At 41.9% G+C, this 14,612-nt stretch overlaps 1 protein-coding gene across 1 annotated transcript in view; it reads right to left on the bottom strand.

Moving 5' to 3' along the window:
• LOC147747132 (cytochrome P450 4B1-like) overlaps positions 1–14,612 on the bottom strand; it is a 415,025-nt gene that overhangs the window by 98,311 nt on the left and 302,102 nt on the right. Inside the window, exon 8 of the mRNA XM_086952390.1 lies at positions 13,541–13,731. Within this exon, the coding sequence (XP_086808516.1) occupies positions 13,541–13,731 (191 nt within the window). The remainder of the gene's footprint in view (positions 1–13,540; positions 13,732–14,612) is intronic.

The raw sequence follows: 14,612 nt of genomic DNA, 5'->3' as shown, positions 1-14,612 counted from the left end.
ACTGAAGGAAATCTACCTAATTTCCCCTTGGCTAGAGTTCTGGTTCGGTCTAGGTGTATTTTTCCTCCTGCTTTGGCTCATCATGGTACTGTGTTTGGGAAAATTCATTGAGGGAAAATATATTACAATGGACACAGCAAGTCAGAACATCAACCTAGTCCTGAAACCACACAGATCATCCCACGTGAAGAAAAGAGAACTGTCAACAGTAAATGTCACAGCAATTCCAATACCTGGTGGGGTAGTATGGGAGAAAACAGACTATGAGATCTATGGTCCGGTCGAAATCCTGAAGTATCCTCATCAACTAAAGGTTTCCTTAAGTGACTTTGTGACACCAAGTACATTCTCTGATGATTGGGACTTTAACAGTATTAATGACATGATGTCTGATTTAGTAATGTCAGCTAGATTCACAGATCATGATTATTTACAAGGTTCATCTAGTTATGAGCAGTTATTCTGTTACACCCACTATGGGGATCATTACTTGCATAAATCTGCACATCCTAGAAATGTTTTTATGTATAATCAATGGGAACATTGTTCTACACCACCTAAAAGCAGTTCTAAAGCATTTTTTGAGAAATTCAAATACTTCTCAGGGTTTAACACCAGTGATGCAGAAACGTTTTATTACAAACTGTTAGATAAAACAGGAATGAAAACAATGCTGACAAATTCTAAATTGATATATTCAGAAGCATTTTATGACAAAATGATGACATTTGGTTTTGATTATTGGAAAAATAATATTGAAACGAAAACAATTTGGGGTACAAAAGATTGGCAGGTGCAAGGCATTGAAGCACTATTTAGAACCTGCATGATACCTGAACAAATGTTTTTAAATGACACAATACACCAAACATATTGTCTTGGCCTAGCTAAGATCAAAGACCTTAAAACACCGTCTATTCCGAAGCCAATACCAGAAAATGCAACCGCTGATATTGAGTTAGACGTGTCACAAATTTTACATTTCAACAGAACACATCCTGATTGGAAAAAGTGGTTAATCTGGCCTACAGACACAAATAGCTGTCAAGATAGGTTCCTGAATAAAACACAGGGGTTAAAAATGACCAGATTAGACCCTAGATACTCCCAGAGACAACATCCAGGGATTATAACAACATACAGTGTAGGGAAACTCTGCCTTGAATGGCTAACTACATCCACACTAGCTGAAATTAAGCAACACTTCTCTTTGCTAAAAGATGGTGCTGATTTGCGCGATTTCATTCTTGGACCACGCAAACAGCGTCAAAAGCGTTTCATAGCGACCAGTATCTATGCTGCTTACAACGAGGCTTGGAAAGTAAAGCAAATTGAAACTGCTGAAAAAATACGAGAAATTGATCGTATTAATTTGGAGAAATCACTTTCTGTGGTAGACAATGGGTTAATGACTCTGTCTTCCAGAATATATTCTTTGGACAATATTGTATCCTCTGCCTTTGATGTGATAGACAGAGATTTGCTAATGTTACAACATGGCCAGTCTCAATTACGCTCTATTATAGAATTAGGCTGGACGCTGCAAAATCTTCGTTCAGGCTATGTGCCTTGGCGTTTAATCAACACAACGTCATTATTTTCCAGTTTTAACTTTACTGATAAACAGATCAGTTTGGCACAGAAAGGAGCAGACTATACAATCCTGAGCATCGAAAAACTCGAGAGATTACCATTGACAATGTCAGAGAGTCCTGTCATTGAATGGATAATACACGGAATTATGACAATTCCGATAACAACTTTCCGATTTCATAAATGCCTTGAGTACATACCTGCTGGCCAATATGAACAATTGGGTAAAGGATATGTTAAATCTATATGGAAATTACCATACACTCATTCTTGCTATAGTGACAGCGACAAAAATGTATTTCTTAGTGGTAACAACTGTAAACACTCACTAAGCGGTATACTTTTGTGTCAGGGTATTAATTTACACGGAGCATGTGATGGAAATTCAAACAACCTTTCATGCCACCAGCTAGTCACACCTGCAACTCAGATAGAGCCCTTCTTTATGCAACTCGCAAACGGGAGTTACATTCTTAGAACGGATCAAAGATGTTGTGGCCTCGCGCCAGGGAAAAGTTATCTAGTACAAGTAACGTCCATGGTCAAATGTTGTATGCAAGCATTGTTTCCGAGCGGGCCTCCAGACATAGTGACTCCCATCTGGCCTCGTCTGAATCTCTATTCTATACGAATTGATACATTAAGCAAAATGAAATCTGTGCTTTTACAGACAACCGTGCCTATAACGTCATCTAAAGAGACGTATGATCTTCTAGTCGCAAGGACGGCTACTGAAGTTCATGACCTTTTATCAACAAATTGCCCCGTGCATTTCGTAGAAATGTTCAGCCAACTCCTTAACATGTCTAGTGCAACAAGCATCCCAGGCATATTTAAGACAGTCTTTACAGGACTGCTAACACCCTTCCAGGCAATTTTGGGAATCTTTCCTAATTTTGTGCACTCCATTTTTGGCGGCATACCACTATTTTTGGGACTCGTTGCAGGGATTCTATTTTTGACCCTCCTGCTACGTTATGGCAAGCCTCGGCTCAGACATAGCTCCCATGGGAATGGAAGAGACAATCCTAGCAATGCGCTACAGGGACAGGATAACTAACGTCCTCGGATTGGCCAGGCTGAGAGATCTAAACATGACCTGGTTCCTTTCATTCAGACCGATATGGCAAAATTGCATTTTACCTGTGCTACGGTGTATGCTTTGCGGCGATGAATGCGTGTTGGACATCTGTCTTTCACTTCTATCAGCAGTACCAATGGACGTCGATACTTTGCTCAGTCCAATAACGGCTCACGCATTGTGTTGTCCCCAGCGGCTACCAATCCTGATGACGGCATTCGTGGAGACTCCTGTACTACAGCCAAGTGGTAACAGTGGAGCGAGTGACAAAAGCAACATCATCCAGGTACAACGTTCTGTGAGCATTGCTGGTCCTGCCTTCGATGACAGCAATCATTCTCACACCTGCCAAGTTACAGCGCTATCTAATTTGGTTGAACTATCACCTGATTTTGTAGACCAATTCTTTGAGAGCCTGTCTGATACGATGTTCTCACCCACAGAGAAACAATAACTTTTGAAAAGCTTTCCGATACACAGCGTTCCCATGAACTCTGAATTCGGCCTTCAGTTTTGATCAACAAAAACTGCCAAGAGCTTTGGAAATCTATTTTCTTTGAATTGGACAATTTTTCTAATATTGACCTTTTTTGGCACGAACAAATTCTTTGCTTAACGTAAAAACTATTCTTAGAGAACAGAAGCTTCACACTTCTATTTCTAAAGACATCTAGAGACATAACAACATTACACCAGCCTCTAGCACACATGTTATTACAATGCATTTTTATGTGATGATTTATCTCGCCTTTCTTCTGTCAGAGATACTTCATGTGTAATTCCTTTTGCATAATCGTTCGTTGATTTCATATGCAATAATTTTTTGAATGATTACTATGTTTTAAAAAACGTACAGTACCTAAATTCCATGTATTACAAGTACGCCTATTTCGAATGCATTTATGTATTTTGGGGTGGGCAATGTTACACATGCATCTAATTGCCTTAGTTTTAGTAATTTTGATGGACATTAACCCGTGGAGTGGGTGTTGCGTGTTTATCTAGGTTTCTGATCGATACTGTGACCTTATGCCCCTATTCGGCTATAAATCCATTTATTCCCTATATTGGCATAACCGTTCAAGTGCGATTTTCTGAAAAGTCATCTCTGGCCTCACACGAACAGAGCCACATTCCAGCATGACTCTCTGCTACTTCCTTTGCGACCAATTAGTGCAATGACAGAGCAGCAGTCATTATCTGATATTCCTAGATAACACTCCGAGTTCTTCAACAAGATAAAAACTTAGCAAACCTGGAAATCCCCGCTTGCTATGTTTTGATTAGTAATGGAACTCTAATGAGCAACTGATAACTATCACTTCCGAGTGACATCTTTAATTGACGTCTTATGTCCAGCAAACTTGCGTCAAACCCGGCACCTGTCAGGTATAAATATTACCAACGTTGCCTTAAGCAATGTTCGTTGCCTGTTGCTGATGCCAGCTGCCTGCATGACCCTGTGTTGGTAAAAACTAGCACTCTGTCGCTGCAGCCTGCTATCCTGTGGTGGTGAAGCTGCTGATTACCATTATCGCCGCTACAGCGCGAACTATGGTGCAGTAAGCTTAAGGAGCTGAACAGCCGTCCTCTGCGAAGACATCCAGCAGATTCCAGCTGCCCGCGGACGCTGTCACCCCTCCTTCCTCGACGCGCTGAAGAGAAGCCGCTGCCTTTCTCGTGCAGAGAAATCCAGTCCCGGCGCTTCCGGTTTACCCTCGCGGGTGACTGGGATATCGAGAGAGACCCCTGAAGGAGATACCAATCCTCCATCATTCTATTCAGAGGTATGGTGTTGACTAAACCCTTAGACGAGAATTCTTGAAACAAACCTTGGCAAAACCAACTTAACTTAAAGCTACTTACTTACTCCCCTTCTCACGTGTTAGGCTTAGGTCAGGCACACTGGGGTAGGCTTAGTTAGAAGCACCAGTTGAGTATGTTAGCCTAATGTATATATGACTGTATATATGTTTTATTACTTTTAAACCATTGTATGGCTAAGAAACCATATCAATGCTTTTACAGTTCTATTTCGCAATACTTATCTTACTGTACGTACTTTTTATAATAACAATTATTGCAATTGTGGCAATACATTTCTCTTGTACGAGAAGAAAGACTGTTCAATAAATGTTAATCCTTTATTGACAAACGCCCGTATCTCTATTCTCTACATCTCGTGAAAGTAAACTGCACTAGACTGACTGAGTGAAATCTATGTCTATTGTTTCACACGACCCTAGAGATCGACTCTTGATCTGAGGAGCAAAGTTGTCATGTTGCACGGTTGTTGGAAAACTGAATCCCTTCTTGTCTGTGCCAAGGAAGCTGATCACTTCCTATGCAGAGAAGAAAGTTTCCAGTGACCTCTGAGCTAGTTGGTAACACAACCCAATTAAGTTTAGCATAGTCAGTGGAGGCCTGGAATATAAGCAGTTCCACGTCGATACTACTGTTTATGTTATTCCAATGCGCAGGGCCTAGTGGGAAACTAGGAACTACACTACAACGGAGGAGGCAAGAAGGATCTTGGACGGGGGCGGTTCAACGGCCATAGTCCTGCTTGACCTTAGTGCCGCCTTTGATACTGTAAATCACAGCATCTTACTTCATCGCCTCAGTATGGTTGGAGTGTCAGGCACAGCACTTACCTGGTTGGAATCATTCCTCTCAGATAGATCCTTCCAGGTATTCGAAAAAGAATTTACCTCCTCGAGTAAACCTCTTAAATGTGGAGTTCCTCAGGGCTCCTCCCTGAGTCCTACCCTTTTTAATGTTTACCTTAGCCCCCTAGCTGATGTCGTCCGCCCTTTTGGGGTAAAAATTGTCACCTACGCGGACGACACTCAGCTGGATCCCTCTCTCAACCCTGACCACAGCTTACACAACTGCTTGAAAGCTGTGGCGTCCTGGATGTCGGCCTCCCATCTAAAACTTAACGGAGACAAAACAGAGGTGATGCTCCTTGGAAACAACGTCCCTAAATCCATTGACACCATCTGGCCCCTCTGTCTAGGCAGCCCCCCACAACCTAAGGATCAAACTAAGAGCCTTGGGATCTGGCTTGACCACAATCTCACCTTCAACTACCAAGCCACTAAATTAGCCGCCATCTGCTTTGGACTAATGAGATTGCTTCGTAAGATTCTCCCCCTGCTCCCGTTTCACTCCAGACGGATCATGGTCCAAGGATTAATCCTGTCACGCCTCGACTGTGGCAACGCCTTATATCTGGGTGCCCCACAGTACACACTGTCCAGACTACAAGTCATTCAAAACTGTGCGGCAAGAATCCTCTTGAATCTTCCCCGCCGATCCCCAGTCACAGCCACATTGAAGGACCTTCACTGGCTCCCTGTGAAAACCAGAATAGAATTCAAGAGCATGTGAGTTGCACACCGATCCTGCTGGGGAACAGGCCCCACCATAAATCATCGTTTGGTGGAAGCCTATTGTCCTTCCCGAGCCCTCAGATCCGCGACCTCCCACCTGACATCCGTACCCCGTATCAGAAGAGCCAGATGTGGAGGCCGCTCGCTTGCCTACAACCTAGCCAGGATCTGGAATTGTCTTCCCCTTGCAATTAGGTCAGAATCCAACCTGCTTACTTTTCGACAACTTTTAAAGATTTGGCTCTTCAATAAATCCTTCACTTAACCTGTTCCTCTGCCTCCTGCACTCCCACCCCCATAGCACAACCCTTCAGTCTGTTAACAGCGCTGGGACGCCTCCGGGTAGCCATCGCGCTATATAAATCCTCATTCCATTCCAGGACCAATGGAAGACAAGGCTTTACCACCCTGTCTTGCTTTTTTTACAACAGGTGTTTGAAGAAGCAGCTGATTGCTTGACCGAAGGGAGCGCGCGGGATTGTAGGGAATTAATTTTTAGGCCAAGTAGGAGGGGCCCAGCCCGTGTAGGCCCCTATGGACCGTACAACAGGTCTTACATTTGACCCTTTGACGAATTGGAAGCCAGTAAAGTTTTACCAGCAGGGGGAGTGAAGGGGATCTAGGAGGGGCATTCAGAACCAGCCTTTCAGCCGTGTTCTGCACCACCTGCAGTCTGCTGACTACTGCCTCATTAGCCGATGCCAACAGCCCGTTGCAATAGTCCAAGCGACTAAGCACCAGGGCCTGAACCAAGTTTTTCCTGGTGGTGTCTGGGAGTAAAGGAAACACTTTACGTAGTAGTCCAATTACATGTTAACTGGACCCTACAGTGTTATTTGTATGGTCCTTCAAGGACAGATCTTGGTTAACATTGCCTCAGGAAATGGCCAAACAGGAGTATAATCTCTGGTGTTTCTGCTGGGGGACTCAGAAGGAAGCAGAGTATGTGAAAGCAATAAAATATACAACTTTGTCCCACCAAATTGAATGGTGAGATTGACAGGTCAGAAATCTTGATTACAGATTCAAACATTTTTTCACTAACCATGTTACAAATTCCCTGCCTTAAATTCCTTTAATCCAAGAATTCAATCCATCATCTTGCTACTTTTGCATCAAATGTCCTAGTGGCAGCCTGGTCTGTTGTGATATTAGGAAACATTTGCCATGTTTCACTGAATGTTGGTGGCATAGTGCGTAACATGTCAGGCAATCATGGTACATTTCCAAGATTAGTTTGTTGAGTAATCTCATGATTTACCTACAGGCCAACCTGCACCAACATAATCGTCAATATAGTTTGCCATCTCAATGGATTGGAGAATGGATTGCAGAACGATCCACAGTTTCAAATATTGTCCCTTTTTGGTTTGGATTTCCATAGACAATTATTCTACCCCAACCTCCCTTTTTGTACTTTTGCTGTGTAGTTTTCTTTGAATTTACATGACTTTGCAGTGTAACCTTTTGCTTTATGATACTTTCTTTAGACACACCTATCAATAGGCCAAATTATTTTATAGTTAATATTGCACGTCAACTATATTTTGGATGCCAAATCAAAGACAATGTATTTGCCAATGCTTTGATAATTAACCACTTCTGTTAATACTGCAATAGAACCATAACCTTAAAATAAAAGCATAATGGCATAAATGTACTTCGGATCAATATCCCACAAGTGTCAGTCAGTCAGTCAATTTATCTTTATTCGATTATTAAAAATCATAAAAGAACGAGCATAAATATATAGCAATTCATCAGAGCACAAATTCATACATGAGTTTACATAGTCATCATCTTTAAAAAACATTTTAAAATCACAATATATAAACGAAATACATTAAAAATATTAAGAGGTATTAAAATAAGACCCTCCGAAAGACAAAGAATTAAAATTTAAAATGGGAGGCATTATTCAATGGTCAGTAAGGTGCCTAACTCTAGTGCGGTTCTTATTTATCCGTGCACCAGCAACTAAGAAGCTAGCCACGTGGAAGGCTACTTTAGCATTAGGAAGGAGTTGCAAAAACAGCAGGGCTGGTTTAACCTGAGTAAAACCTTGGTTACGCAGGATTGGAAGCAGATATTTTTTTCTAATATCAATGTAATGTTCACAAAACATAATGAGGTGTGTTGTGTCCTGAATAGAAAAGTGGTCACAGTCACATGGTTCAGCATCAACAGGTCTACTCCAAGTTTTATATTTGCCTAAGATAGGATGGATCAGGTCAAAACGAAATCTCGTTAAAAGGAAACGATGGTATGGTTTAGTTACCAGGAAAAGGTATGGTTCCATTCCTGGGCCAGATTTCAACATACAATGTTTCCTTACCGTGGGTTTACTTAACTCTATAGCTTCCCTCTCCAGAACATATAACTCAGTCAGGGTATTTTTTACTGTTTTAAGATCGTCTTGAGTTATTAAGTCTGGAGAGGAAAAAAGCTCCGGGCGACCAGCAAGAGTCAACTCTATTTGTACGAATTTTATCCACGGAATATATAAGGCTCTATCCAGGGCTAAACAATCTTTTAAGATAATATGATTTAATGTAAGCTCCTGGTTGAGCCAAGTTTTCATCCATCCGATAACAGGGGCTAATTTTAGAGAGTCCTTTATATAGCCCAAACCTAACTCTGCATGTAATACATAAGTGGGAGTCGATTGGGGGACTGAAAGCAGAGATCTCAGGAATTTATTTTCTACTTTCTGGATTTTGTCATGGCTAGTATACCCCCAAATAGCAGAGCCATACTGGGCAATGGACACACATTTTGCTTTGTAAATTTTGATGATGCTTTCCATGGGACGGGCACCTAATTTCTTAGCAAAACCGAGCAACCCTGCAGCCGCTCTAGCGACAGCGTTGCTTTTAACGGATTGCTGGGGGCCCCAAGTGCCACACCTAAATATGGGAAAGATGGGACTCTCCTAACCTCTTTCCCTGTACAGTAAAATGTTTTGGTCTTTCTTTTCCTACCTGCTGCTCCTGCAATCATCACATGGGATTTCTCTGTGTTAGTTTTCATGTCCAACGAGGTCATGAAATCTCCAAAGGATGAGAGGAGTTTATTTAAGGCCACTCCTGAGCGTGCTAGTAGGACTGCATCGTCCGCGTACAGGAGGACGGGTATCTTTGTCTCGCCTGCATGTGGAATATCAGTATGAGATGCGGCCATGACTTTCTCAAGATCGTTTATATAGAGAGTGAAGAGGAGGGGGGCAAGGATACATCCTTGCCTAACCCCCCTCTACGAGTTGAAATGGCAAGTGCATCTTCCTTCCCTAGTCACTCTGACCGATGTCTTGAGCTCCCTGTGTAGTTCCGCTAAGTAATTGACCAAAGGGGGGTCAATGCCCATGACCAAAAGGATCCTCCACAGCTTACCCCTGTTGACCAGGTCAAAAGCTGACGAGAGATCCATAAAGGCCATGTACAGAGAGCCCCCCTTGGCAATTACATATTTGTTTAAAATTAGTTCCAGGTTTAGGCATTGATCTATGGTGCCCCTTTTTGCTCTGAAACCATATTGAGCGTTTGATAGGTTTCCCTTACCCTCTATGAGCTGGGTCAGTCTTCCTAAAAGGACTCTCCCCAAAATTTTAACGCTTGAATCTATAAGGGAGATTGGCCTATAACAGGCCGGATCTGTCCTTTGTCCTTTTTTTAAAATAGGTACTATGGTAGACTTTGTCCAGCTAATAGGAAAAATCAGGTCCCTTGTAACGTTAAAAATGTTTGTAAGAATCTTGGTACTAAATTCTGGGGCGCTTTTGAAAAAATCTGCAGGGACCCCATCGGGCCCTGATGCCTTTTTACAGAGTGTATCATTGATCGCTTTCTTAACCTCATCAGGGGTAAAGGGAGGGATTGTAGTCGTTGATGATTGCGAAGGTAACGTCTCGCAATCTGAACGGGTATCAGGGTGGCTATAGATATTGCTAAAATGTGTCACCCTTTGATCGTCTGGTATGATACAGTCTGCTCTCTGGTTATCTTTTCCAGCAAAATATGGGTGATTTATGATTGCCCAAAATTTAGCGCTATCTCGTTGTGTTTCGGGCAATAATAATTCACTCCAGGCGTCATTTTTTATCTCAAGTTTCCTGAGCCTGATAGCATGATTGTATTGCTTCCTCAGCAGAGCTATCTGTGCTTTGTCTCTTAGTTTGTTTTTTAAAGCCTTTAAGAGAATTGAGTGAGCCTTGGAGCAGTTTGAATCGAACCATCTGGGGCCCCTGATCTTGTTTGCCTTTGTCTTTACAGTTAGATCTAAGTTAACCTGACGGCAAATGGCGTCAAATGCCTCAATCAAGTTGGGACCAGGGTTCTTATTGTCCAGACAAATTGCAACCTCCCCCTCTACTTTTGCCAGGGTTTCCTGTAAAAAGGCGATAGGGGTCATTTGGTCCCACTTTAGTCTTCGGTTCTGGTCTTTTAAGACTAAGTCTATCGCACATAAAGTATCGGCCTTTCTTTTTCCCAAGACTCCTTGAGATATGATCTTCAAAATCACAGGATTGTGATCGCTAAAAACTGTACTTTCTACCTTGTAATTAATGACTTCAGGTAGGAGACTAGAAGATAAAAAAATATAGTCTATGATTGTGCCCGTGTTATTGCCTACGTATGTCGGTACCCTCGGGCCTATTGGGCAACAAGATGACTCATACAGGTTAAAAGTGGCTAAGAGCAATTCTAACATCTGTCCACGTGAAGTATGTTCAAAATGTGGTGGAGAGGAATAAAAAAAGAGATCCTCTTGTTCCACGTGGCAATCCACTTGGCAAGGATGAATATTGAAATCTCCCATAAGGATCACCTCGTACCCATATGTACTATTCTCACTGTGGATAGACAGGAATTCCTCTAAAGCTGCCAAATGCTCGTTAATAGTTTGACTGACAGGCGAATTATAAAAATTAACTAAAACTATGGGGGAGGAATTTGGCATGGATAGTTCTACCGCTAAGCAGTTAGTGGAGTTAGACTTAATGTGTCTTGGCTTTCCTTGGAGATCTAATGAAATATATATAGCCAAGCCCCCCTTCGCCCTTCCTGCTTTACTAGGGTCCGCGGGTACCGAAAAGTGGGAAAAACCATCTAGGACCAAGCTGTCTGATGTTTCCCAAGTTTCTTGGAAAGCAAGAACATCGTAGGAACTAATTATATCCAGCCAATTCTTATCATTTAATTTGGCTCTAAGACCAGCGACGTTCCAACTCATAATTTTGCAAATGCTGACTCCCGCGGAACTCTGTACTAATGAACTGGGAGCAGGCAAAGGGCCATCGCCTGTATTATCTTGTCTTGGGGAGAGTCAATCGTTTTGATCCATAAAGGATAATGGAGCATAGCGGTTGAACAAATGGAGGGGTTGAGCAACTGGGTTAAACTGTCCTGGATAACGGGGGTGAGCTGCTATGTTTTGCCTAGAGTCCTGATCCCATCTAAAATTCGAATCCCAGTTACTATCCCATCCCGGGGCTGGGGTTCTTGGGTAAGTAACGTTCTGCTGTTCCCGTAGAAGAACTTTAAAGTCAAGGGAACAACAGTACCCCGTCTGCGTTGGGGGGGGGAGATATTAGCAAGGATATTGTGAAGGACATCATTTGTTGAAAAACTCACTGCCACACAGTCCCCTTTGATTTTTTTTGGTCGGTTTCCCAACCAAGGGACCCTGGTTACTGACTTAATGACACTAGCCAGATGGCGCTTTCCCCCTGGTGCAAATCGTGTATTACTGGTCAGCCAGTGTAGGGCCTTACTACTAAGGGAAGTAGGGCTTTCCACTGTACCCTCTTCCAATGGAGGCACATATGCTAAAACTAAGACCACAGGTGTAACTTCTACTAAGAATTGTAGAGGGTCTGATGAGTGAATTTGCGCTGAGGGAGTATTTGCCTGGGGGATTATATCTGTGGGAATGTTAACTGACAAGGGGCCCTCACTGTTAACAGTAGGTATTGATGGTTGAGATGGTAATATCTCCCCTGGTAATTGATTTGCTACATTTTCAGTTACAACATCTCCAACAACATTTCCCCCTGTTTTATCGCTTAGATGTGTAACTAGCGTGGTTATGTTTTCTAATCCACCAGCAACCACAGTGTGAAGTCCACTCAACTTCTTGACCTCTGCTTGTAACTTATCCATTTTTGATATTAGGGGTTTGATGAGAGTATTAATTTTTATCTCGAGGAAATCTGTAATTTTTTCATAAAAAGCATCCTCAAGAGATAGTTTTGGTGTATCATCATCATCGCTAATCACTTGCTTAGCTTTTGGGGTAGTAACCCTCTTCCTTTTTGCACCTGAGCGAAGCCCTACCCTCTTTGGTGGATTTTTTGTACAAAGTCGTCTTGGCCTAGGACCGTGTCTTGTGGGAGACTGCTCATCAGCTGATACACAAATCTGTTTTTCCAGTTCAAGTTCAGTATCCATGTCTATATTACCCTCAGCCTCCTCGTGTAGTCCCTCAGGTGCTGGGGTAAGGTTAATAGATATGTCAATAGAACCTTGGGAGATAGGGCCGCTGGAAATCTCCACACAGTGAACTTCTTGCGAGATGATGTCATCGGTCAAAGTAGATGTAGGAGGTGACAAACATCTCATATCGGGGGATTGGCTCAGTCCCAAGGATTCTCTTCTCTGCATATTAAATTTTTTGACAGTTTGCACCAAATAGTTATTTATGGTGTTGGACTGAACTTCCTGGGCGCTCTCAATGCGCGTCAAGCTATGCGCCGCCGCGAGGCCTGCCGGGTATTGTGGTTCCCGGAGCGGCGGCGCAGGTCTCGGTGGCAGGATGACTCTCGGCGGTGGCGGCTTCTCTTACTGCTGTGCGGCGTGGCAGGTAAGTCTGTAGCGGTCCCACAAGTGCAAAATCAGCCATTATAGTTTAAAACACTTTTGTTGAAACACTTCATGCATCTAACAATGTGGTGGTCAGCACCAAACCAGGAGCATGTGCATCACCAGACTGGGGAATATGAAATAAAATAAGATAAATACAAAAGAAGTAGGCCTTCTTGTTTCAAGCATCTAAACATCTGAACTCCCACCATTCTGCTATTCAGAAGGAACCTAAAGACCCTTAATTTCAATGCACACCATCTCCCTACTAATAGACTTCTAGGTTTAACCTTCCTGTTTGTAAATGATGACAATTTGTACCCTGCACTACGCCTGCTATTCAGCACTTTCCAGCTCTCCAGCAAGGTTTGCACTATTTAAATTCAGCTACATTCACACATACAAAGCTCAAATGGCAAATAGAAAGAAGAAAAAATAATATCCAAAGAATTAAAAGTCCTACTGTTTGATTCATTGCTTTCTGGAACCATTTACACTAAGAATATATAAACATGTGCATGCTATTTCACAGTTTTGGCAACTACATGTCTTGAATCTCATGGTATGAACCACATAGTACAGATTTTATGAAGGTGAAATGTGGAATATCTCACCATTGCACGACGTCTCGATCTCCCAGAACCTCTTTGATCTCTTCTCTACATTTCCCCTGGTATTCTGGGTATTTTCCCATGCAGTATAAGATCCACGATATCCCACTAGCTGTTGTGTCGTGACCAGCAAACATGAAAGTGTCCACTTCAGCCCGAATGTCTGCATCCGATAATGGATCTCCGTTTTCATCCTAGTAAGAAAGGTGACAACCAATGCCATACGCATGATCACGGTAGGTTTAATATTGACATAATCATATTTTTGAGATCATCGGAAAACAGGCCAAAGAAAGCTACAGGATGTTGGAGTAACTTAAATAAATGTATGCTATTAGTTAGATAACAACAGGTAGGGCAAAAAACATGTTTTTCCGCAAGCAGCGATAGCAAATGCTTTATGAATGAATCGATATCAAATGAATACAAAGTGTAGTATCTAAAAACATTTGATATTTATAGAATAGATTCAAATTTAAATAGCAAACATATTATGATGGGTTTTGGAGAGACCTTTGGTACCTTTCCTAGGTTCCAAAATGTTCTCTAATCAGAAGAAGAAAATTGTTCCAAATTGCAGCAATCACACTTTCATGAAGATATTTTCACTTTACGAATCAATTAACACTTAAAGTTTGGAAATAATTTTTCTGGCTGTTTTTTGAGTGAGAGAAGTACGTATTATAAACCATCTATGGCCATTCTATTTCGGGCCTCCATCGTTGAGAGCTAAGGAATCAATTGATCAGTCTACCATTGTGTCTATAAGAGTTTCTTCCTTACATCCATAGGAGAATGCATTTATCACCAACAAATATACATATTTGGGAAAAAATAGCATTTGTTTCAGATGATATCACTATTCAACAATACACAAAATCAGAAAAGAAAAACACCAAATCATCTAAGTCTTTGGACTAATCCATCAATCAGTCAAGTCTGAGGGAGAATTCCACAAGTTTATTCACAACATAAAAAGTGTAATGGATTTCACCTAATTAATATATTCACACTCAAGCCTATGCTTTACTACTGAAGAGCCAAGAAACACACTTCTCTAACACATGCAAATAGT

The sequence above is a fragment of the Lissotriton vulgaris genome, chromosome 1_1 (assembly GCF_964263255.1).
Source record: "Lissotriton vulgaris chromosome 1_1, aLisVul1.2, whole genome shotgun sequence".
Taxonomy (NCBI): Eukaryota; Metazoa; Chordata; class Amphibia; order Caudata; family Salamandridae; genus Lissotriton; species Lissotriton vulgaris.
The sequence above is the reverse complement of the archived record's forward strand: the minus strand, read 5'-3'. Positions and strand labels throughout refer to the sequence as shown.